This window comes from Galendromus occidentalis, unplaced genomic scaffold (genome assembly GCF_000255335.2).
Source record: "Galendromus occidentalis unplaced genomic scaffold, Mocc_1.1 scf7180000077524, whole genome shotgun sequence".
Taxonomy (NCBI): domain Eukaryota; kingdom Metazoa; phylum Arthropoda; class Arachnida; order Mesostigmata; family Phytoseiidae; genus Galendromus; species Galendromus occidentalis.
The window spans coordinates 942,918-967,317 of record NW_003805512.1 but is presented as its reverse complement, the minus strand read 5'-3'; the positions used below and the strand labels follow the sequence as shown (position 1 = coordinate 967,317).

At 50.2% G+C, this 24,400-nt stretch overlaps 1 protein-coding gene across 1 annotated transcript; it reads left to right on the top strand.

The window, feature by feature from the left end:
* The first annotated feature begins 2,132 nt into the window (after nucleotides 1-2,132).
* On the top strand, nucleotides 2,133-24,006 carry LOC100909322 (Down syndrome cell adhesion molecule-like protein Dscam2). Its single transcript, XM_029112672.1, has 15 exons — nucleotides 2,133-2,190; nucleotides 2,273-2,551; nucleotides 3,266-3,541; nucleotides 4,171-4,446; nucleotides 7,319-7,447; nucleotides 7,875-8,012; nucleotides 21,032-21,176; nucleotides 21,296-21,444; nucleotides 21,555-21,683; nucleotides 21,863-22,030; nucleotides 22,141-22,542; nucleotides 22,653-23,009; nucleotides 23,256-23,288; nucleotides 23,571-23,830; nucleotides 23,956-24,006. Exons 1-15 carry the CDS (start codon nucleotides 2,133-2,135, stop codon nucleotides 24,004-24,006), a joined length of 2,850 nt encoding a protein of 949 aa, XP_028968505.1.
* Nucleotides 24,007-24,400: the final 394 nt, after the last annotated feature.

Sequence of the window (24,400 nt, the reverse complement as noted above, 5' to 3'; positions counted from 1 at the left end):
CGGATGGGTGCAGGAAAATTGAAAAATGACGAGTTTCCCATCGGAGGAAACGGCATCGGAGAGCCTATTTTCGAACTGTATCGGATACAGACCGATCGGCTCATACGGTGAGCGCGGCAGCGAGTCGAATTTCCGCGGGTTAGCCTTGACACGTTTCGTCGATACCAGAGGAGCGAGGATACCTTTCAGCTGCTGAAATTTGTTTGGACTCGAGCATAACTCGTCGGGCGCTATGAAACCACGGAGTTCACATCGAGTGCTATGTCTCACGGCTAGAATGATATTAATTTGGATGATGTCGCTCCTGAGTGTACCGCGCCTGGATGTAATGGCAGCTGAAGGTCAGTCGAAAATCATAAAAATCGTCATTCGATATCCTCGAGCTCCGGAATCTTTCTCTATTCGAAAGATTCGCCAGCTGGCGAGTAGAAGCAGGAGCGCTCAAGCACTTCGTCGCGCAGCCGAGGTTCACTCGAGGTTTCTCTCTCAGAGACTTTGAAGATAACAGGCATGTCTGCGAAAACTGTGGACTCGGGACAGATAGCAGTTTTCAACTGCATCTTGAGCAGAGGACTCGCGACACAATTCATTTGGGCGAGGAACGGTCAGCTCCTCAATGCGGACCGGCGTTTCCGTGTTATCTCCGATGAAGAATCATCCTTGTTGAAAATTTCAAGTGTAAAAGTCGGTGATCGAGGAAACTACACTTGTGTCGCAAAGAACTCCGAATCGGAAGTGCGAGCCGTCGCAGCGCTCAGCGTTCAGGGTAAACGTCCAGAGTATACGGAGTTTTTTTGGGGAGGAGTGATCTGAATGAGCGGGCGGCGATCAGCTGAACACTATAGATTCTGGGAGGCACCTCGTAAACTATCTGAGAATCATTCTCCTCGAGAATTTCGAAGAGCAACGCTCCAATCATTCAATCGGTTTTCATGCTGGATTGCTTGAATCTCGGATTGGAACTATTTTCGCTACGCGAGGCGATGGGCTTCCATCATGTCAAGCCAGCGAGGATTATTCCGGCTGAGTCGGTGACGGGACCGGCAGTTGTCCTAGCATGGGAGGTTAGAATTTCAAAAAAAGCGGGTCTCTTCTTGAGTCGGAGTATGGCACGCTAGATGCGAGGCTACCGAACACGAAACATCGTCGCTCACTTTATCGCAGGAACCTCCGCAATGCTCAGCATATGAACCACTAGTGGTGATTGGCCAGAGGAGTTTCCATAAAGTTCCTGTGAAATGCTTTTACTATATACCGTATATTTAGTTGTCGTCCTCGAATGTGATGCCCATGCAGGTATGTTATCGAAGATATTTGTCACTGGCGGAGGGGATGTCGGAATCGTGAATAGCGGCGGTACCAGGGACCGCGCTGCGAAGCGCTGCTCATCGGCGTTAGAAATATATCTCGATGTCCATCCCCTTAAGATGCTCATTATATCATCGAGGTCCGTTGTTGATGCTTATACTATTCTCCCGAAGGAACGATTCGTTTATCTGATATGCTCTCGAAGAACGTCAGAGTGGGGAGAGTGGCGACTTTCACTTGTGAGAAACTGAGCGGAGATACCATCGAATTCTCTTGGACAAAAGGAGGTCAACTCCTGCGGACAAATAATGATAGAATGAAAATCATGTCCGATGATGAAGCATCCATCCTGAAAATCTCCAATATTCAGCTGAGCGATAAGGGAAATTATTCGTGCGTTGCGAAATCCCGTCTGTCCGAGGCACGGACGACGGCGTTCCTGAACGTCGAAGGTATTTGTCACGATCAGTCATGCGCTCTGTAACTGAGTTTCCGGAGATTTTCGCGGGGCAAGCATTCCTTCTTTCTCGCATAGATAACATAAAGCATGGGACCGAGACGATCGCAATAGAGGTCGAATGCTCACAAGGCAACTCTCGGCGGTTACGTAATCGGTTCCTATTCTGTCGAGAGGAGCTTGAGGCCTGCGATCGCCTCGGAGTGAATTTCTCGTTCGAATTCGGGCGCCTTATCGATGATGACAGGGCGGAACGCGATGGACTCGAGGCTAAACAAGGAGCTCTTATTTCTTCCTCCTTTTGGAAGTCAGAGGCTTTGCGAAACGGAGAGCCGTCGCACTGCGGGAGACCGGTTCCCCCCTTGAAATGCTTTTCTGGTTTCTTGCGGTTTCTGAGCTCGTCACCCATTCGAGGGCTGAAACAGGTACGTCAGACACAAACCATCTTGCGAGGTAGCCAGAAAACGCCGATAGCAGATCGTTTGAAGGTCCTCCTTCATGATCCAGGTACAATTGCTTTGTCCGAAATCCTACCCAAGAATGTGAGGGCGGGACGGATGGCTACATTCGTTTGTGAGCTCTCGAGAGGTCATCGAGTTGAGTTCTCTTGGACGAGAGGTGGACAATTGATCCGATCGGACGCAGAAAGATTCAAGATCGTATCTGATGACGAAACATCGATGCTGAAAATTTCGAATGTTCAGCTCAATGATAGCGGAAATTATACCTGCACGGCGAAGAATGCGTATTCCGAAGCGGGTGTAACCGCAAGTCTGGAAGTGCAGGGTGCGTGAGAATTTTTTTCGTGCCGCGGATCGAGGTCCGCGTCCACCATATTTAAGAACGGAAGGAGAATAACGATTGATTGAATGTAATATGTAAAAGGGAGAAGTAATCATTCGAGTCCGATGTGTGGAAGGTGTCTCGGGCGATGAGCTCCGCTAGAAGCTATCCATAGTTGTTCCGCCAGACGCGACGTATTTGAGGTCGTTGATTTCTTCTCCGAATTCCGGATCGGGAGAAAACCCGGAACTCATCGTGTACGCAACGCTATATAAATTTTCTCGCTCTATTCGCGATTTTGGAAAAATATGCGAATGGGATGGATAGGGGCTCCTCTCCAGGAGCCGTGGGGCATACCGAGCTTTTCGAATTTTTGGCGCCGTATTCTTGTTGCAAGTGCGACACGACACAGAGGGGAGATTATCGGAAGCCGCTACATATAGTAGGGCAACCAGAACAGAGCATTCGGGAGCGAGACTTAGCTATGAGGCGGTGACGTCTCGACTGGTGGAGAATCGGTACGAGGAGGGAAAATGAGACTTTTCCCCATTTTCTCGATATGCTTTTGTTATATCGGAAGCCTGATCGCCGAAGGTGAGCTGAAAAATATGAGAGAGAGGCCATATTTCAATCATTGAGCTTCCCCATGGCCCATGGGACACGCTCTTCCATGGTCAGGCGGGAGAGACACTCAACAACTTTCCATTCGAATCCTAGAACCTATACAATTAGAGAAACTCCATGAGAAATCCGCGAAAGCTGGACGTACGGTCAGCTTCGTGTGCACGGTGCTCGCCGGCGAAGCGACTGAGTTCCTTTGGACGCGACAGGGACAACTAATCAGGAACGATGACAAGTATCGCATCAATATCGACAGAGAGACTTCAATACTTATAGTTCGAAATGTGGATCATCACGATTCTGGGGACTACGTATGCATCGCTAAAAACCCTCATTCTGAGGACCGCGTTTCGGCATCGCTTAAGGTTGAAGGTAATCCATTGATAGTCCAATTTGCGACTTCCAGCAAGTCAGAAAGATTTACCGCTGACCATTCTCTCTGCCTTTCATAACCCTAATGGTGACGCGGCGGAACCATCATGAGTTCGAGGATCGGTCCCAATTCGAAGTTTGTCTCGGAGGAGATTCGTTCGCGAGAACGTTCAGGAGACTCCCGCAATGCAAGCCTGATCTGCGACATCGCAGTGTCTGAGGGCCACTGGGAAAACTCGGGTTTGGTTCGAATCGCGGATGCGCGAAACTCTTCGGAGGTCCTTCGTATTGCGACATTGCAGGCGAATTTTAGCGCCATAGCCTCGAAAACTTTACGAATTGTCATGGTGCGAGGCTACTCGCTCGACACGGTCAAACTCTTAGACTCAGGCTCAGTCGCGGTATTCGGCAGTCTTAGTCTGTCGAGAGCATCCGTGAACAAGAGTTATGCGTGGTCGATCCGGAAATGACTCGATTAGCGATTCATTTCATCGCTCAGATTGTTTTCTTCACTAGAAGTGGCTGTACTGCGGGTGAGTCCGTCTGTAATGTGCGCCGTGAGCGTGATATGATTTCCGAATTATCAGTCGAGCAAGCTGTGCTTGAGCTACAATCAACACGAATTCTAGAGACAGTCAAGCTTGAGAAGCTCCATCCGAAAACTGCTTTTTCGGGCCGGACGATTAGCTTCGAGTGCTCGGTGATCGGCGGAGAGGCCACAGAATTCCTTTGGACGCGTGGTGGACAGGTGATTCGCCAAGACCAAAAATTCAGGATCAATGTCAATCCCGAGAACTCGTTCCTGACTGTGAAGAACGTCAGTCAGGGCGACGCCGGAACTTACGTCTGTATAGCGAAAAACTCTAAATCGGAAGACAGAGTCAGTGCCGTTCTGACGGTTCAAGGTATGCGGGCGTACGTGCAAGGATACTCTTACAACGATCAGAAGTACCTCAGAAGTTCCGCTTCGTATCTGAATCTGCTTGATTAGTGCTACACATGCCGCTAGCGACTTCGACTCAAAGCCTCGCTCGAGTCGTATCGTATCCGATGTGATGGGAAGCCGTGTAAACGGTCTTTTCGAGAACTTCCTGAGCGTGCACATGCAACGCAATGGAATGGAATGTCGTCCCCTTGGGACGATCAGGGAGATTCGAGTTACGTTCCAAGCTTACGAAACAGCGGGAAAACGCGACACTCCGTTGCCAAAGCTCGCTCGATATTCGAAATTTTGGCGCCATATCCTGGACGAAAGGGCGAGCCAGCATGGTACAGAGATTACCTCAGAGCTTTACCGACGAACCGACGAGCACTTGCTGGGTCTGACAGCATCTCATCTATGAGACAGTGAACAAAAAAAAGTTTGTCTCCGTATCGAAGTGCACCATGATATTGAGACTCTTGTCAGTGGCACTGGTTTTGACAGATACCGCGGCAGCTAACGGTGAGAGACGCTTTTCCGTGGCGTCGGGCAGGGCAAACTGAGAATTCGGAGGCTCTCGCAATGCATTGTTCGGATGCGAACTTGAATCAGTCACCTCACCGACTCCAGTTCCCTGCCCGTCTACTTTCCAATATCGTTGATGACGCTCATAGGGGAATAATGAACCATCTTATAGAACCGATACAACTCGAGAAACTTCAATCCAAAAGAGCCAAGACGGGCCGCACAGTGAACTTTGTATGCACTGTGATCGCTGGAAACGTTGCCGAGTTCCTCTGGACCAAGCAAGGCCAGCTGATCAAGAACGACGCGAAATTCCGGGTCAACGTGGAACCAGAGGCTTCGATGCTCCTGATTCGGAATGTAGACTTGAATGATGCCGGGGATTATATGTGCATTGCGAAGAATCCTTCATCCGAAGACCGAGTCTCGGGCAATCTCAAAGTCGATGGTAACGAATTCAGACAATCAGATCGCTGTGATAATCTAAACCTAACTCCGTAGAAAGTCATTGCGGGGAGAGGCTACGAACCTCCCCCGCGAATAGACGATGTGTGTCGTGATTCGAAATTTGGTATGATCGAACGGAAGGAAATCATAATTTTGATAAAAAAATAGCTGAACACGTTTTTTCCCATCAATTTTGCTGGACGGAAACGGTGCTGGAAGCTCTCGACGAGCTTTTCCCAACCTTGACGGTGAGTTTGTCATTCGTTTTTCCTCCGAAAATTCCATGATCGCCAAGCGGTGATTTTCGTCATGAAGCGAGAACTCGATCTAATTCATTCGTTCAAGTTCCAGGCGAACTAGGTAGAACGATGGTAGCCCTGGTAAATTGTGAGGAGCTCTGGAGAATCAGATTGTCCCGAAAGTTATGAACCGTATCTCAATTCGTCCACTTCGATATTGACCGACTCTTCCTGTTTCGGATAGAACCTCTCCAGAAAATTCGGTTCTCTTCATTCACATGGTACTCGATTGCTATGATCTTATTCTCCACTGGTCCATCGAAAATCAATTTGACTGTGCCATATGTCTGTGTAAATATCTTGATTAAAAGCATCGTCGTTCGGCCGCCTTCGTCATTGATTAGCGTAAGCGTAGTACTCTATCGATAGTTGGCGTTCAGAATGGATGGAGTTGTGGCGATGTCCCAGTTTGCTGATGGCCAGCCCGCCAGTCGGTCGTTTTGTCACAATTTTCGATGATACGACAATCCAGGATTTTCTCATAGCGAGACCCTCTCATTAAAGCGATCGTCGGTTGCTGGCAATTTAAAGTCATTATGTCCCCGATGGATCTGGGTGGCGGAAAATTTGCCACCCAGTTGGCTTCGATCTTCGCCCACCGCAAAAATTTCAAAATTGCGGAGTGACTGACTCAATAAACGTTCGGTAATATCGGATTGAGAACATCGAGTCGATTTTCAATGAAGCCGTTTTTCTCTCTTCTCTCAGTGGGTTGCCTGCGACAATTAAATGTTTGGTGTCCCGTTGAGTGGGCGTTTATCGCAGCCGGAGCCTTCTCGAGGGAGGGTCACTTCCACAACTCATGAAGTTCTGAGCGCTTGGTAGTAGTTTGACTTTCCATTTTATAGGTAGAGCCCGTTCGACAGAGACGGAAAACATCGCTAACGGAATGAGTAGCCTTGTTTGGTCTCAGGTTATGTAGAAGCACACACACTCATCACTCACGCTAACCAATAGATAGCGCTCGAATGCGGCTCAGGGTGACAACGAATTCGAAAGGTTCGATTTTCACCCTTAGATATTGTTCCAGGTTCAACAGTCGCCGGGTACAGGTATTTTCATAACTCCCCCCGCTCTGATTTCGGAGAATATTTTCCAAGATATAGCCGGAAGCCCCGCTTTGTATTCTGAGTTCTCGACGAAACCCCAATGAAGTTCCGGGGGAACTGTTCATCGCTATACCCAAGTCAATCACTCATATTCCAAGATCGGCGAGGGGAGACTCGCAAAGATGGTCACATGGAAAATATCCTCCGAAATTCGCTTCAATTTTATCGGCTTTTTTTCTGTCGACAGCCGATCAAACCCACAGGACTCTGTTTTCTCCGATTCTATTTTTTTCCTCGAAAAGCTCCCAGATGCTCCTCGTGATTGGCATCTAGGAACTCCCACCGGACTGAGCTCTCCATGTTGAGATTTTCACAGAATTCTATCGAATCGAGCAGTCATTCTGCCTATCGCTCCTCGCTAACCAGTCCGGTGTGGACGGAGTCCTCGAATCTTTAAAAGCTGGCTTGCCCCTCCCCCGAGATTCAGTCGAGTGTTCCAGGATGTTGTGATTCTAATCTTTGTCGTCCAATCTAGGTCCTCCGTTATGGGCTTCAGATCCCCAGAAAGAGGTCGTCGCGGCATTGAACCACCCACTTGACGTGAAATGTGACGTGATAAGCTATCCGCCAGCCACCATCACATGGCAAAGGGTCGACTTAGGAGGTGAGTGACAGGATGACACACGAGACGATCGAGAATCTCTCACGGAAATTGTTGCTCCCACGGAGCAACATGACTTCCCTACGGAACGACAAGACTTCCTCTAAGTCGTTCATGGCCCGGACGCATTACCAGCCCACCTGTCTGTGAGCTCGAAACCTCGACTCGGAAAACTTTCTCGCTCAGAAGCACGGACTCGATTCCACGAGATCCGGATTTTGTAACTCAAGTTCTCGGCCACTCCAAATTCATAGCCCCCCGTTTACTCTGACTCGCAGTCAGATAGGGGAATCCTCATGAATTCATGGAATGTCGATCAATTCAATTGGGGAAGGGCCCCATGTGCTGTGGGGATGAGCTATCGCGGAGTTCTCGTTGAGGTCAATCCATGGATCAGGATATCTTTGCTTATGTATCACCCTTCGACCAGATAACACCGATCTCCGCTCCGAACAAGATGGGACCTTGAGATTTAAGAACGTTACTCGCGAAGACGTGGGAACTTACAAGTGCACCGCCAAGAACACCCTTGGACAAATCTCGAAAGAGTTGAAGATCGTCGTGAGAGGTGAGTTGAGCCTCTTCTTCTATCTCGAACACAAACAAATCACCTTAGGAAAAGTCTGCAAGCAAGCTGTCAGTGGCCCATGCATCACGCTCGATCATTGATCATCCTTCGATTCATACGTCTACGGGTAAGCTCGGCGCGAGTTTTGAATGGATACTGAAGACATGCTGAGATTATATAAGGTGTCTATATCTATGGTGTCTTCGGAATCCGGACTGTACAAAAGTCATCGGCAATGGGAGGCCATTCGCGCGAGACACCGTCTTTGATGAGGCTGATTCCGTCTGGACCCGCGAATACAATCTGAAACCGAAAATTCAGGTACGATGATGATTCAGTGGATTGTGTATTGTGTTCGTGATAATCTCCGAAACTTGTGCCTGAAGTGCGAATGCCTTCGTGGAAAAGTGTTGCCGGCTGCCATGTGCTACGAAAGAAATCCCCTCGCCACCGCCCACGGATTCCTGAGGGCTGAGGGCCGCGCGAATTCCCGACGGTCAGTGAAGAATGGACTGGTTGGAGTTGTGACCGCGTGCGGAGTCAGAAGGCTCTGATCGCACCGTCCGGAAACCGTCTGAGGGAAACGATCGTTCAGTGCTGGATCGATCCGCGGAACATCAGCCGCGACAGTGCTTGGTGTGAACGCGAACACGTCCGAGCACGTGCGAGTGGGACTTTCGTCGGGACAATAGAATATGTGCCTCAACTCGAAGAGTATGTGAGTTCAGTGCGGCTATTCTCGACCAAAGTGCTAAGCAATGAAGTGCCTCACTCTCTGGATTATGTGCGCTATCGGTGTTTCGTGCAGAATTTCGAACGCTCAAACCCTCGAGGATTTCGGAGCCCAGCTCAAACAGCATAGCGTTTCGTCGCCTCCAGGTTTGTGCGATTTCATCTGTGTATTATCGGTTCTAATAGAAATCGCGAATATGAACAATAGGATCCCTGCTCTGTGAATAAACACAGCTCAGTCGTCACTGGGCTCTCATACGACACGGACGTCCTTCCCCAGCTTAGGATAGTACAATCTGGTACTGAAATTCATTATTTCCCCATATGCGTATCGTTATCCACAACCGATGAGACAGCTCAATGCAATCCCATGATTTCGCGCGGGAAAAGACCATCTGGAATCTGCGAAGTACCCGCGGGACACGAGGAGGGCATCTCCTGCGGTCACCCCAAGGTCTCCTGTTTTTTCGGCTTGGTGTCGGAGCACATACTTCGAGCCGTGACCGAGCGAACTTCAGTTCCTTGCCTCCGCTCCTATTGCGTTGGGGAACGGGAGCAGGAAGGTAGGGGGGACTGATCGCATGGACTTTGCTTTGGTCTGGAAAGGTGGAAGAATGTGGAGAAAAGGTCGTGATGGACGCCGTCTCGCGGCTTTCGCGAGCGGTTCGCGACGTCGCTCCGAGATGCGGCCGAAAAAGAAGCGATGTAATTCTATCTGCGGACGTTGCCGCGAGTGGGCTCAGATTCGAGCGATAAATCAGATCAATTGTAAAACGTAAGACTCGGTGACGGAAGGACGAACAGTAGATGCATAGTCGACGTTCCGAACAAGGCTATCTATCTTTCGAATGATTTCAAAATTCTTATTCGTTGTCGTCTTCGGGTTACTCGCCGACTTGTTCGATAAGGGATCTAGCTGCAGCAGACGGAACAACCTATTTGGCGAGCCCGAAACCGGACAGTCTCCGAGAGAACATTCAGACGGACCATGTCATATCAATAGGGGGAATAGGAACTTCGGGCGCGGAGAGATATACACGACGGGTGCTTCTCATCGAATCTAGCGAAGGCTTGATTTGTCTCTCTGACTCGTCAGTTTTATTGGCTCGCTCATTCGTTGGTTCTCTGTTGGCTAATCGAGACGTGGGCTTGGAATCCACTCGATACCCGCTAACTGAGGGCAGCTGTGGATCCTGAAAAGGGAATCGGAGGAAGAACTACCCCTCATATGCGGGCATTTCACTGCCGGTCGCCTATATTATTACTTGTCATTTTGGCAATAATCTCTCAATTGGCATCCATTTCGTGTAATGAGCTTCTGGATGAAGACGGGGAGGAGAAGACGACGACGATGACGATTCTACCAATTTCGGAGCACTTCTGATTTATAGCGTTCCAACACACGGAATCGATGTCAGAAGGCAGAATGATTAGAAATCTAAATGTCGACAGCGTGTGTCTGTATCAACTGTCCATCATTAGCAGAAATCGAGCTGACAGGGGAATCCATCGCACACCACGCGCTGTACGAATGTCCCGCTAGCTCGGCCCCAATCACCCACTCATTCATTGACGCCGTAGTTCCCCGATTTTTTTTTGGTTAGATATTTTGCTTGTCGCCTCGTTAGAAAATCGCTGCCAATTTGCGCCCCGCTCGAAATCCTTGCTCGAGGCATTTCCGTCGTCTTAATTTGACATCTAACACTTTCACCTGGACCGGAGTACGAGCGAAGCAGACAAGGATCTTACGCTCGGAGCACGGTCATTAAATGCAATTCATAAAGCCACCCACTTAAGCTCGGTTTCTGGGATTAGAATCGGTTCTGCGGAAACTCTGGTTCGATCCTTAATGGTGTGAACTGCTTGTTTGACGTGTAACCAGAGAAGATTGATCGTTTCTCACGGAATGTTTTTTACTCCATATACCAGCTCCTAGCTTTGCCGAGAATCCGTGATTGATCAGCAATTCATGGAAAGCGGTACGTGATATGTTCGAGAAGTGTGGGAAACGCGATACGACGACGATGACGTCGAAAATGAATTCGTTGCAATCCACGAAATCCCTGTCGAGTAGAGGTCGCGTCCAACGGGGTCTTCTCAATCGCGTATGATTCGCGGGTCGCGTATACGACCGGAGGAGAAGTTGTTTTCGAGGAAAGTTATAAAAAAAGCAATGAGAGAATTCCCTCCAGGCCTCTCGGAAGGGAGCAACTCTCTCCGATTCTACTAGTGCATTTCGAATCATGTCATCTTCGCGTCAGTCTCATTAGGAAATGCTGCCCACAGGCGTCATAACCTCGACCTCAATCGATACGGGTGGCTTCTCCAAACGGTGGCAGGATTCAATCGATAGCCCACCGATACGACGGCTGATGGGAATTCGACCGAATTTCTCGTGTAGGCGTGACGTCTCTATTCCCGTCAGACACTGGGATGTTATTAGTAGTTTATTACAACCGTGGAAGCTGTAATGCGAGCACACGTTCGATGAGCCGTCGTATTGCCGACCACTTGGAGACAAGAAGCGAAATTTGAATCGCCTGTGCAAAGGTGCCCAGCCCTGCAGACGCCCGAAACCGGAGGCTTCGAGCAGCAGCTCAGACCTCACTGTCTTTCAAAGTTTCCTGAGGCGCCGGCTCGGCGATCGGACATCGTGTTATCGGCACTTGACAGCTCTCGTGCAAGTTGACCGTGACAAACGAAAACACACCCAGGACAGGGATCCGAAAGTGATTCGTGAGTCAGAAATCGTTGGCTTTCCGTGCGTGACCAAAGCGACAGAGTGGCAAGTCGGCTTCGATTTCCTCGATATCCCATCTTTCTCACCGATGAGTCGATTGAGCGGGACTTCATTTTTCTCTCTTTCGCCTTCTCCTAGCCGGGTGTGTGATCCGTGATTCGCTAGAACCTCTCGCAACATGGCATACAGGGACCGATAACCTACCGCGAGATCAGACCGGAGCATATCGTCGGATCAATCGTTTCCGAATGATTTCATTGCGAAGAGAAGCGAACAGACGGTCTCATGTCGGAGCTGAGTGTCGAGTGTTGACCCCTGTTGTCTACACCTTTACGGATAGGTACACGATTTGTAGTGTCGAACTCTCCTGGTTCGTATCCTGAAACTCCCCGCGCCCATTTCCTCTCATGTGGATGAAATCGGTTATAACGGACCTATTCTTGCCAGTAGACGATTCGGAAGCGACAGCCTTCAGGACTATGCGCGAGTTTTCTCAACCTTGAGCGCGTCTCAACGAAGGCCGCAGCTTTATTCCCGACAATTTCCACGTTTCACTCCGATCTGGATCTGACCTTGTGATATAATAGGTCGCCCCGGCCGGTCCCGTCAAGTCCCTTAGAAGGGGGTTCTGCTATTGTTCGATTTTCCATAGGGGCTGGGCGAAGCTCTCATAAGCTCTGTGCATGCTTTGCCTGTAGCTTCCGCAGGCGACACGCAGGCTACGGAGATCGCCGGGATCCGATTTTTAGTCTGTCGCGTGACCGGAATCTCTCCGACCGAGAAATTCTGAGGTCTTTAGACCAGATTCATCGTTTCGATACTACACCCCGCTCTCTTGGAAGTGCGAAAGCCGTACCGGTGATTCAGTTCTCCCTCTTAAAATCGCCGCCCACGATTTCCCCAATGTACGCGGACATTTACTAGCACCTACGATATAATTTTCGCAACGCAATCGCTCCTCGACCGAGATAGCCGCGGGAGCAGACCGAGGACTTTCCTACGTTAGTCTCGGCGTTCCCATCTTTCGGAATGAGGCTACTCTTTCGCTCCATGAGGGGAGCTGCGCTGTGAGAGCAGGCGGCGCGGCGTGGCCTCGTTCGAGCCTCTCGAGAGGCGACCGGTTTTGCGATCCCGGCTGCCACTCCTAGCCGGTAGCTACCGGATGGAAGGTTTTCCGGAACTATACCACGATTCGTCGACGTAGCCGCGGAACTCTAAGGAACATTTTCCCGATCGGGGATAAGGTTCTCCAGGAGTCATTTTTTGCAATGATGCATTATACAGACTTCTAGAAATCGAGGAAGAAATTAACGAGAGATTTTTCGGAGCAGGAGAACATTGGCTCAGGGTCGAGCATTCGTTATCGCGCAAATTCACTCCTCAGTTCTTAAAGTCAAATCCTCAGTCGCTCAAAATGCTGAATGGAAAACGGACAACCAGCGCCACGGAGTGCGCATCAGACTAGCATGCCTTCTGGTTGACTCAGTCAGAAGCATAAAATCGATGGGAACGAGCTTCCGCAGAGCAGTTCTCGAGGGAAAGGAAGGAAGAAAATACGCTTAAAATTCATTATGAAGGGACAAGCTCGAACTGTAGTCTTCCAATAAGACGCAGACTGCAATAGAGAATCTCCGCGAAGGATCTCTGCTCGGAACACACTCATCATCCTACTGTCAAAACGAACTGGAACAACATCTACTCGCAATGTTGATTCGTTGGTGATGATTCATTCCAGCCACCAGAAAAAAAGAAGCGTCTCGTGCGCTGTTGCCTAGCGAGCGATCAGAGAGATACCGGGCCGTGGAGTCGACCGAACGCAGCGTCGACTATCCCACTGAGTCAGCTGCGGAATGGGCCACACGAGTTTTATCAAATGAAACCGAAAACCTTCCCGAACTATCTGCCTGGCAGACTAGAGACTTGGAAGAGTCAACATGTTTCTATTCGAGCGTAATAGATAGCCCGCTTCCATACTGATTCCGTCCGAGCATTTCTCAAACTTGCTCGATGGATTCCCGACGACGCGAGCGTCTCCCTGCGAATTCGGTGTAGACCGAGAGGCTCTGGATAGCAATGTACTGGAGATGCGAGTCGAAGGCTCCGGATGTGTTCTCGAGGACAGTCTTCGTTATGATCCATTGGTAAAAAGGGCGGGGCTGCCTTCGTGTTCTTCACTGTCATCGGAAGTAGCGGTCAGATTCCTGTATGATGAGTGGGTCACGCGATGTCAAGCATTCGCCCGCACGGAATCTCCCGCGGACGTCTCGAGAGGAAGTCTTCTGAGGCATTTCAAAAACCATAGGGAGACTTTGGTTCTGAGTTCTGAGACTCATTTCATGAGAAGTGTTTCGATTTTCGATAATCCGCGTCTGTTCCCAATCCGAATTCCTCAGCAGCGATTCTCGGAAAGAAAAGCGCGGAGTCAAGTATCTTCCATATGCTACAATCAATGTCTCATGTCGTTGTCAATGTACAGCGATGGTCACTAACGATCGGTCCCGGATATTACCCCAGTAGATTTCCCATAGAATAACTGAGGTCATTTCATTTACAGGACCTCGATTGCAACCTCTCACCATACATCCAACCGCTGTCGGCTCGAACTTGACGGTCGTTTGCGCCTTGATTCCTGGCTACTCGCCGGTGAAATTCCGTTGGTTTCATCGAGGAAGACCCCTGCGTGAAGATTCGAGCCGGCTCCAAGTTCGAGAACTCAGAGATCTGAGTGTTCTCCAGATATCTCATCTCGAAGAAATCGATGCAGGGAATTACGAGTGCGAGGTGGAAGATGAGAGAGGAGCTCGGGATAGGAAGCAAGCTTCGCTCGAGGTTCAAAGTGAGTCACGCCCAATCAGAGCAGGCTCTGGGCAGAATCCGCATTATAGTTCGCCCGGATCGAATGTGGATGAGATTAGAATCATTTTGATATCTCCCCAAATCTTGATCCCACCGTCGCGATGTTATATTCATTCTGAGAGCCGCAGGATGTCCGTGGGCGTCTTTTGGGACCATTGCTGCCCTTCTCGGCTCTTGTTATCATTCGATGCTAACGATGACTTTCGAGCGGAAAAGAAAGTTTACACTGAGATCGACGTAAACATACTTCTATCATTTTCACACAATTCGCCTCCGTTTGAACGAGGTTGGATAACGCCGGTCGGCAAACTGCCTGTCTGACTGAGAGTAGGCCCTACAATTCTCGAATATTCCGAGCAGACAATTGTGACGACTCGGGAAATGAAACGAATGCCGTTCGATGCCTAATTCCCCCCCCCCTCTCCCAGGGCCCCCACTGCGTCAGCTCGTTCATTAGGCCTAGTGGATTTGCAAGGTAAATTGCGGTACTCATGGGAGGATTGTTCGTGGCGAGCTTTTTTTCTCGATTTTTATCGATTCTCCCTGACTATCTTCCTCTCATGCCGCTTTTTCCGCGATGGCTGCTGTTGACGCCGGATTAGGAGGACTCTCTCGGAAGGTTAATCCGATCCAATGTTACGGGTCTATCGCGTGACGTACCCATGACCGCTACGCACCAATCGATCGTGTGAGGAAGACCACAAATCGACGCCTTCCTGGGTAATAGAGTTGTATTTATTATACATAGATGGAGGGAATCACGTAGTTATGGAGCCGTTCATCCTGACGGACCGCGATCCGAGACTGACCGCAGGAAGCGATGAAGGGCCTCCCGAAAGACTTTTTCGAATACGTCTCTCGCATAGGCATGTGATCTGAACGAAGCCATTGTCCATTTAATTGCCAAGGCCGATGTCCAGCGTGGGAATGATGTCATCCCTTCAATCGATACCGGGCCATTTGCCACTATTCTAAAAGCACAGCGAATCCTCGCTTGGGACGTAAAACACACAAATGTAGATGGAGTGACAAGTTCGATTGCGTTCGCTCCGACAGAAAATCTGCCTCCATCTCCCGTCCTGTTGGCACAGTTGCCTCTCGTCCGCTCGTAGATCTGAGTCCGTACCGTAAATAATTTGTCGTGGGGCAGAATGAACGGAAGCAGCATTAAGTTCAGCCGTCGTAACAGGCCCAGCTGCCGCGCCTCTCGCACACCGTTACGCGGATGGGGCCAATCATTATTCTCAAGACGATCTGTTCTATCACAGCCCATTCGATCGAGAGTGGAGGAGATTAGAGCTATGGGAAAGTAAGACCACCACAATTCGAACCGGCTGAGTCATTCGAGCTCCGGTGATGACCGACTTGCTTGTGGATTGTGGTTACGACTCATTTCCCCGAAGGCAGATAGGCGAATGACGGGCACACAGTGTTTATTTTGAGGAGAAAAATCCGGAAAACATTTTTCAAGTCTACTTCGGTGCATGCTCCGACAGCACGATTGACTTTCATGACTCGGAAACAAACCGAGATAGGAGCACGGACGCGGCTTGATGAAGTAAGGCGATCTGCTGGGGCGGATATGACATTTGGACACCAATGTTAGCGGCAAAAGCCGTCAAGATGGATGCGGTGAAAACGGTGGAATACGTCTTAGCGCTGTGGGTGGACAACAATACCAGATGAAGCCAATGTACGGATGCTTCGGACAATGGACAGTTTCTGTTATACTGTCCGTGAGAGACTCCTGAGCGGCTTCGTTTCTTTTGAAACTTCTCTAGACGATGCTGGTGAATGGATGTTGTCCGATCTTGGATGATGCATCTATCAAGACCCGTACGCCACAAAGTGTGAACACTCCGATTAGCACTTGATGTGGGCACGCCGACGTTTTCGCAAGCATCAATCAGGCGAGCAGGCTCTCAATGAAATATTGCGGCGGTTCACTGTCGCTCTGGAGTCTTCGTCTCCAAAATAAGTTCCACAAGAAATAGATGGTAATCCGAATCGACAGAACGCTCCGCGTCGTAAGAGAAACGAAACTTGCGGAGTTACTCGTTTCGTTTCCTTGTCAACTTGCTCGAGCGGTGACGCGACGCTGAAAAATCCAAGTCAGCGGTGAACAGCAACAATTGAATTGAGTTTAGAAGAGAAGCATCTGCCCTGAATCCTCGGGCGCTGACAGAAAAACGTCAAACGTCATAATTTCGGAGCACTGTCCCAGCGGGAGATCCACCCGCAATGACATCTTCCTTCAGGTTTTGCTGCGCGCATCCCCGTCTAACAAATGATCGAAAGATATGTGCGCTCGGTGAAATATCCCCGTTTTCGGGCGGTGTTCATCGAGCGAATTCTCGCGAATATATCTTATGTTCCGTCTGAGCTTCGGATATTCGGGGCGTTTCCGGGATCAGGACAGCGAATTAGACGATTTTCCGCGTCGCGTCGGCTGAGCGAAACATTGTAGTTTCAAAATTTCTCGAGGGCTTTTCAACACTGAATCTTGGCGGATGCTCATCCATACATAGTCGAATCAGGCGTTTCGAAATCCATACAATCAGCCATTTCATGACCGATACTGTACCTCGTGGCGAGATCAGCTCGATATCTCTACGGATCCCAGAGGTGAATGCCCGCCATGTCGTTCTGCCTGAACACAGAATCGATGGTTTGTCGTTCCGCGAATGCAAAGTAGCCATGTCCCTCCCTGCCCCATGTTTCCGGACATCGAAATGTTACATTTTATTTAAGTAACACGCGTCTGCATACATCATCGTTTTCGTGCTCCCTTTTCCGAGAAGATCTTCCCGGGAGAGCTTCAATAGCTCGAAATTCTGTATACGCCCATTCCGGGCCTTCTGAGCTCAGCTCTATAGGAACCCATCTCGTAGGACACCGAGATCGTCTCAGTGACCCCATTTTTGGGTGGAAAAGCTCGCTTTCGTAAATCGTATTCTTCCGAATGGCAAATCTTTGATCTCGGTCCAGGCGTTCCAAGCGGAAGTGACACAGTCTTACGAGCAGTAGTCTCGGAATGAAAGAATCACCCTTTAGCGCATAGGGGCGGCCCCAGATTTATTAGGGCTTCCGAGAGAGCTGCCTCTACCAAACAGCGTCTCACTAGATTAAACCTTTTCCGCTCTTCTTGACCGCCTGCTTCTGGTTCGCCATCCTCTCTCCGGGTGCGAAGCGGGATCGAGAAGTGTTTTGAGCAGCTCGTCGCTTCCATCCATTTCCCTGGACGGAGGGCGGAGATTCTCGGGGCCTGTAAATCGATTGAAAAGCTCTGAACGGTTAGCGATAACCAGAGCTCCGACAAAGATGTCTACAAAAGGTTTCCTTTCTTTAAATCTACCCGTCCTCAATCGGAGTGGGCCTCCCGGTGCCGCCGTTCAGGCTTCCGGTCGGTGTGGCAAAGCCCTCGATGTGTTAGTCAACAGGATAAACACAGACAAGGGGGTGACGAATCGCTTCCTGTGGGAGTAATCGATAAAAAATGAGAAAGCGAAAAGTGTGACCATCGAAAACAGCAGCCGACCGAATACCGACGAATATCGAAACCTCAGCGAGTTACTATGGATATTCGGCCGGTTCATGTCACGGCAGAAGCACGTGACACAGAACTGGGCTTGAGGTTCATGGAAACAGAATCGAGCGAGGCGTTCGCGGTCGCAGTCTTTTCTTTACATATGCGATCAGCGGCGAGCACTACGGCGAGTGTTTTGGCCAGGAGCGGAGACGGTCCCTCGAGCCTCTTCGGCAGCTATCCGAAAAAGATGCTTGTCGTAAGTCCAGAAGCAGCTCAATTTGCATTTATTACGTCGAACATTGACTTGAGCCTCTCGACAGAAAGCCTCCTAGCGCAGACACATACGCGTCAACCACTACCGCTGCCGCAAACAATATACCGATTTGCTCGTTCTCTTGAGCTGTCAACGAGAGGTACTGAACGCCGCGAAAGCAGTGCCGAGAGACTGCCAGTATCACGAGATGACACTGAGGCCACTCGACAGAGTCAATAGTTCAGGGGCAGTCCTAATACTCTTTTTTTCACGATATGTGGCTCATCTCGGGAATCCATTGTTCGTGATGGTATGCCGTGCTAGGTCATAATACTTATTCTGGTCCGGGAAACGCCTGATTTCGGAAGCCGCATCCGTCGACGTCGGACCAACCTCCGACTGCGTTCGGTTTTTGATCCTTTCCGAGGACTTCAGAGTGCGCGAGTCAAAGTCAGAATTTGAATGGCTCAGTTCATCACCTGTGGTGGCGGGCAGGAGAACTGACAACATGCACCTGGTTCTAGACAAAGATTCTCGGCTTGTTTGAGGCGTTCCGCTCGGCTATTCAGCAGCTCTGCTCTTGTGTGCGAAGCCTGGATAATGCTATCTCAAGCGAAGATCATCAGCAACCTGGGACGGACGCGTTCTGAGCATGACGATTCTGACAAGCTCGGTGACCGATTGTAATGCAAAGCTCATGAAATAGAACCCTCGTAATGAGCAGAATTATCCCCTTTGGGGTCGGGCGGACAATTCTCGAAGGAAAGGAAGAATCTTCCCCGAGCAGATGGAATGACGTTGAGCTCACCGTCACAGATCGCCACTCAATATCTGGATAACTGTTTCGGTGACAAGCGTATTGGCTGCGCCGGCTCATGTTGTCAAGAGGCCTCTCGGAGCCGGCTGCTTCACAGGCCCATCTGTTTCAAAAGATACAAACACTCGGAGGAAGTGGTCGCTAATGTCACGAGTCAGCTCTTGTTGATCGACACGGGACAATCATTCACACTTCTCGCGGGATACAAACGTCTATCCACATTCGCGAGCCGAACACATCTCGCAGTCATGTCCCGATCATTATGAGCGGGGGACCGACCTTGAATTATTAGCCGTCGGGGGTATCTCATCCCCGCGGAGCATTAGGAAAAGAACCGAAGTCCGTTTCGAGCGCTTCCTCCTTCTTCGAAATGCATTTCGAACAGTTTCTATGGATTCGGATCAAGACTTCCGATATTCCGTGATTGATTCAGGGCAGACGGAATCGTGGACAAATAGTGCAATGCCGTTTCCGGAGCTCGAGACTCCGGTAGTTCTCGTGTGCTCATCATTATTGCAATTTATACTGATTGAATGGCTGCCGGATGGATGAAAATATTCCAGTGAATGTCGCCAGCCTAGGCGCGATACACGCATCCAACATCAAAACGATGCAGGGCTTGTCTCTCGTTTCCCATATGTGCGTCGGCTTCACTCTCTCAACCCTACGCCAGCAGTTTGCCGACGAGAGACGCGGAGGGAGCGCTAGTGAAAGAACTAGGGGAGCAGACTCGTGTGTCGTATTCGGGACTCTCAGCTAGCCGGCTTGGAGTCGGCCAGCGACCCAGTCAAGGCACAATCTCTCTCCCTCCCTCCCGTTGTTCAGTGAGTCACTGAGTCTCTGGTAGAACAGAGGGCGCTTCCTCCCGGGGGTAACGCTACCACCAGCGGGCGTCTCCCCACGACCACCTTCGCGCTCCTCGTATCTAATACTTAAAACAGCGAGAGTGGCGCCATCTCCGGTGGCTAGGAGCAGAGAAAACACGTGTTTTGCCGGTCGAATCGTAATTCCGGCTAATGTGGAACTCCGAGGGGAAATGAACCAAGGCTCGATGCGGGCTCCGAGCACGATCCATCGGAAGTGACCAATGCGCTTGACGAGTAGAGCATCTTCATTCCGCACAAGCTTTGGGAGAATGAAATTAAGCGTGGTTGCGGGCGTCGAGGCTACCTGAGGAAAGCGCGCGAAAGTTCAAACCGCTGTCATTCGTCCGCGCGGAGAATTCGCGCGGCATATTTGAAGCCTCGCTGCTATATTGGGAAAAAGCAGAGCACTACCGATACGGTTTTCGAACCTCGATGAAGCGTTCCGCTCCGGATCCAAATACGAAGCTGATGTGGCATTTTGAAACCTCCGTGGTCCTGGGGCGTGATACCTCTGATGTCCTGTCTCATGAACTTATTCACGTTTTCTCCGTTCCAGTTCCACCACGATGGGCCGACGGAATGCCCCCTCCTTCCGTACGAGATCTACTCTTGGATGACATTTCGGACGTCACTTGTGACGCCACCGGCTTCCCTTTCCCTGAAATCATTTGGCTTCATTTGGGTTAGTCCCTGGATGGATCGATACCTGGATGGGTAGCACTGTGATCGATCGGAATCGCTCACATGGAAAGTTCTTGCTCCTCACGGCTCTAATGGATTATCTCTCGATAGGATCGGAGGGACGTTGGATTGAGCAGCTGCCTCCTTTCGCAGAAGTTGTGGAGTCCGGAAAGCTCCGGATACAAGCGGCACCAAGCCTGAATCGAACAGTCCTGGCGTGTTTTGTGAAAAACGATCTCGGCAGTTTACAGAGTCGAGTTCAAATCATTATCAGGGGTAAAACTTGAATTTGGATGGCATCTGGCTCACTGGCTTGAGGGAGACGCTATGGAAACTGCTTTTCGAGTTGAAGGATGGCGAATAGTATCTCTCTACTTCTAACAAGTGACACAAAATTGATTTCAGCCGGAGTCCGCACAAGAAGACATGGCCACTGACAGCTTGCTTGCTATAACGACCGCCTTCCCGCACACGCGATTTCGAAAAACATGACTGGAACTAGATAGGATTTTTACAAGTCTTAATCAGCCTTTCTCCAACTCCAGTTCCTGCGAAAATCGATAAGAAGTACCAACAAGTCACGGTGCGCAGAGGGGACACCGCTGTACTCAAGTGCGAGGCTCTAGGCGATGCCCCGCTCAACATCACATGGAAGAAAGGGGAACAAGTCATCAATCTGGATACTCCAAGGTCGGTGTGGGATGGATTGCAATCATAGACTGATTGGCGTTCTCCAAAGATTTCCGATGGAGCGAAATCCCCGCGCTTTCAGCAGTGCTCGTCGAATCATGTATTCCGCTCCATTTCAGGATGGAGATGATCGAAAACTCGTTCGAAGGCGGAATTAACTCCGAACTGCAGGTGGCGTCGACGGACAGATCGGATAACGGCGTTTTCACCTGCACTGCTGCCAACGCTTACGGCGAAGACCGGCGAACGGTCAAGCTCAGCGTCCTCGGTCAGTCTGGCGTCCAAGTCGGCGGTTTAGGAAAAATTTTCGAGCTTTAGCTCTGGACTAAGCGATGAGAACGATCTTTCCGAATAACAATTTTCATATTCCCCTTCCAGAGGCGCCCGGGGCTCCGACCGACGTCAAAGTAATCGAAACGTTCTCCAACTCGGCGACGTTACGATGGAACGCGCCGTATGGGAGCACCTCGGTTTCTAAATACATCATTCAGTACTGGAAGGATCACGGTAAGTATTTATGACGGCTAGCCCTACAACTCACGGTGGTCCCAGGCGATACATTTGTATTATGCAGTCGGCGTCGAGCGTGATGGGCATGACGAACGCGATGGGAGCCTTGGGCTTCATGAATGAGAGCTATTCTGGGTCTTTTCATTCACTTGATTGTTCGTTGTCGTTAAATACAGGAACTGCGCATCGACTGCATGAAAAGGAAGTTGAAACATCGTCACAACTCTCAACGACTCTGTCGGATCTCCGACCTGGCTCGAACTACATCGTTCGAGTTGCAGCTGTGAACGCTGTCGGTAGCGGTCATCATTCGGACAGCATTCGCTTCAGAACTTCAGATGAAAGTGAGTAAAAGCATCGGAAAATTTTTTCAGTAGTTCGAAGGTGCTCCCTCCGTATGTCCCGTCATGTCATTGATGTCGTTCGGAAAGCTCAAGCCTGTTTCCGTCCCCAGAGCCTTCTGCCCCACCTACCGATGTTCTGGCTGAGCCGAAAGGACCAACAGTCATCCGTGTACGTTGGAAGGCGCCCCCGAAAGACCAATGGAACGGCGACATAAAGAAATACTACATCGGGTTCCGACCTGTTCATTCGAACAGCAATTTCACCTACCAAAGCGCGGCTGCCTCTGGGCACCAAGAGGAAGAACATCTTTTGAGCGGATTGAAGAGAGGAACGGAGTACAGCATCGTAGTATCGGCTGAAAATTCGGTAGGTGCCGGACCGGAGTCGCAAGATATCCTGTCCAGGACCTCAGATGCAGAGCCGCCACGAGCTCCGAGGATCAGCCTCGAGGGAACGGGAAGAACTGCGATCACATTCAGATACCAAGAGCTTCCCGGACCCCAAGCTCAGCGTAAGGAGTTCTTTTACTTTGAAGTCAAATATTTTCTGACTCGTGAAGCTCCCGTGGACGCCGAGTCCCTCTCTCAACGAAAATCTAATCTCCGGACTTTCTCGAAACAGACTTTATCCTGTCATACCGTGAACAATCCGGACCTTGGCGAGAACTGACCGTCCCACGAATGCCGGAGCAGAAGTACACCCTCTCCGGCCTCCGTGAAGCAACCTCATACGAATTGAAGCTTCAGGCTGAAGGTGAAGGAGCCACAAGCGAACCATCGGAAGTCATGACTGTCTTGACAGAGGGGTCACTGACAGACGCCATGTTCCCCAGAGCGGGGGGTGATGGCGATTCTCCAGTGTACCTTCGTTTGGCAATCTTGGTTCCGACGATCGCTTCCGTGTTAATCATCGCCGTCGTCAGTTTAATCGCGTGTTGTCTCGTCAGCAGAGAGCGGAAGAAGTATAAGAACATGGTCGGTGAGTATCGGAGATCGACCAAAAGTCAGAAGATCCCGGAATCCGGGAAACGTGCGGCACGTGATCGCTACCCTCAACTATCGAGACTCCTCATTGATTCCGGAGGCTTACCTCAATGGATGAGAAGAGGAGGCCTCGAAGATCTGATTTCTCCGTAGGCCTTTAGAATTTTTTGCTTCTCTGCGTTGACTACAGTAGTTCATCTCTTATTTTCTTTCTTATTTCTACAAATCGCTTGTGTTTCAGTTATTGGTGAGTTTCCTCACATTGCCTACGATGGTGCGTTTGACTCGAAATTTTTGTGTATGCCTCTCAGCCCGTGTGACGCTTCGACAGTTTCCTTCTTTCTGCGAATGAACCTCTTCACCCTCTTCCCGCGCGGCTGCATGAGCGATCAGATCCGCCCCTTCCCGATTCCGCCCCTATGGCCTAAGCTCCCGAGATCACGGCGCTATATACTAGTGGAGCAATGATTGCCACTCGCCTCCGACTACTCTTCCATTGCCCCGGTCGCTAGAATTTTCTGTGTGCCACGCCTGATGTTCTGCTTTCTTCTTGCAGTGCCGCCGGGCTCGCTTTCCCTGAAGGGAGCCCCGGCAGGGACCATGACAGTTCTGCCGAATGGGCAAATGACGATTATGCGACCAGCACCGGGAACGACGCGTTACGTCGATGTTGACAAATATGGAGTCATCGGCGTCACGCCTCAAGATCGGCCCTTGTTACCGGGCCAGCAATTCCCGATTCCCTATGCCACGCTGCCCGTTAGGCAGCCGATGGTGCCGGGAACGATGAGGCCGAGAGCCGGATCACAGGTCAGTGTTTCCTCCCATACCTCGCGATGAGCGATTATTCGGAGTTGTCCTCATCCAATGAAACATTCGGCACCTCTGTTCTGAGAGCCGCGGGATTCCAAGTATCTAAGGGAACGCTTTCCTCTCAGGAGGTCTTGGAAGAAGGTCAATACGGAGATCACCATTACGATATAGCAGGCTAGGCGCGAATACTACGCTATCGAAAGAAGGAAGCTCAACCTCCTGCAACAACTACAATGCTGTACAAAAGACACACAGTTCACTTTTTCAATATCATCAGAAGTGCGAATGTTCCTCATCGTCTTGCACGCCGCGGCTTGAGAAAAACCAGATATTCTTAAGGGAGGTGGAAATTCATGAGCCAAAGCGGGGGAAGGAGAAACTTCTGTAACCGAATTAAGCATCGATACGGGAATCGCTACCAATGCTTATCGATTATTCAAGGGGGGAATCCTTCGCGTTCTCGTCAAATTGTGGCAATTGTGAACATTGAAAAGTGCGTTGGAGGAACTTAAGGTAAAAGTGAACCGCGAGGTTAGAACTAGTCAACGGACCAGGGCCGCGTTCGCGCTCTCA

What these genes read in the sequence shown, in the direction of transcription:
- LOC100909322 (XM_029112672.1), top strand. Translation starts at nt 2,133, where the DNA reads ATGCTTTTCTGGTTTCTTGCGGTTTCTGAGCTCGTCACCCATTCGAGG. An exon ending in TGCCGTTCTGACGGTTCAAG is followed by an intron (nt 4,447 to 7,318) that starts GTATGCGGGCGT and finishes CGTCCAATCTAG; the next exon opens with GTCCTCCGTTATGGGCTTCA. An exon ending in TCAGTACTGGAAGGATCACG is followed by an intron (nt 21,684 to 21,862) that starts GTAAGTATTTAT and finishes CGTTAAATACAG; the next exon opens with GAACTGCGCATCGACTGCAT.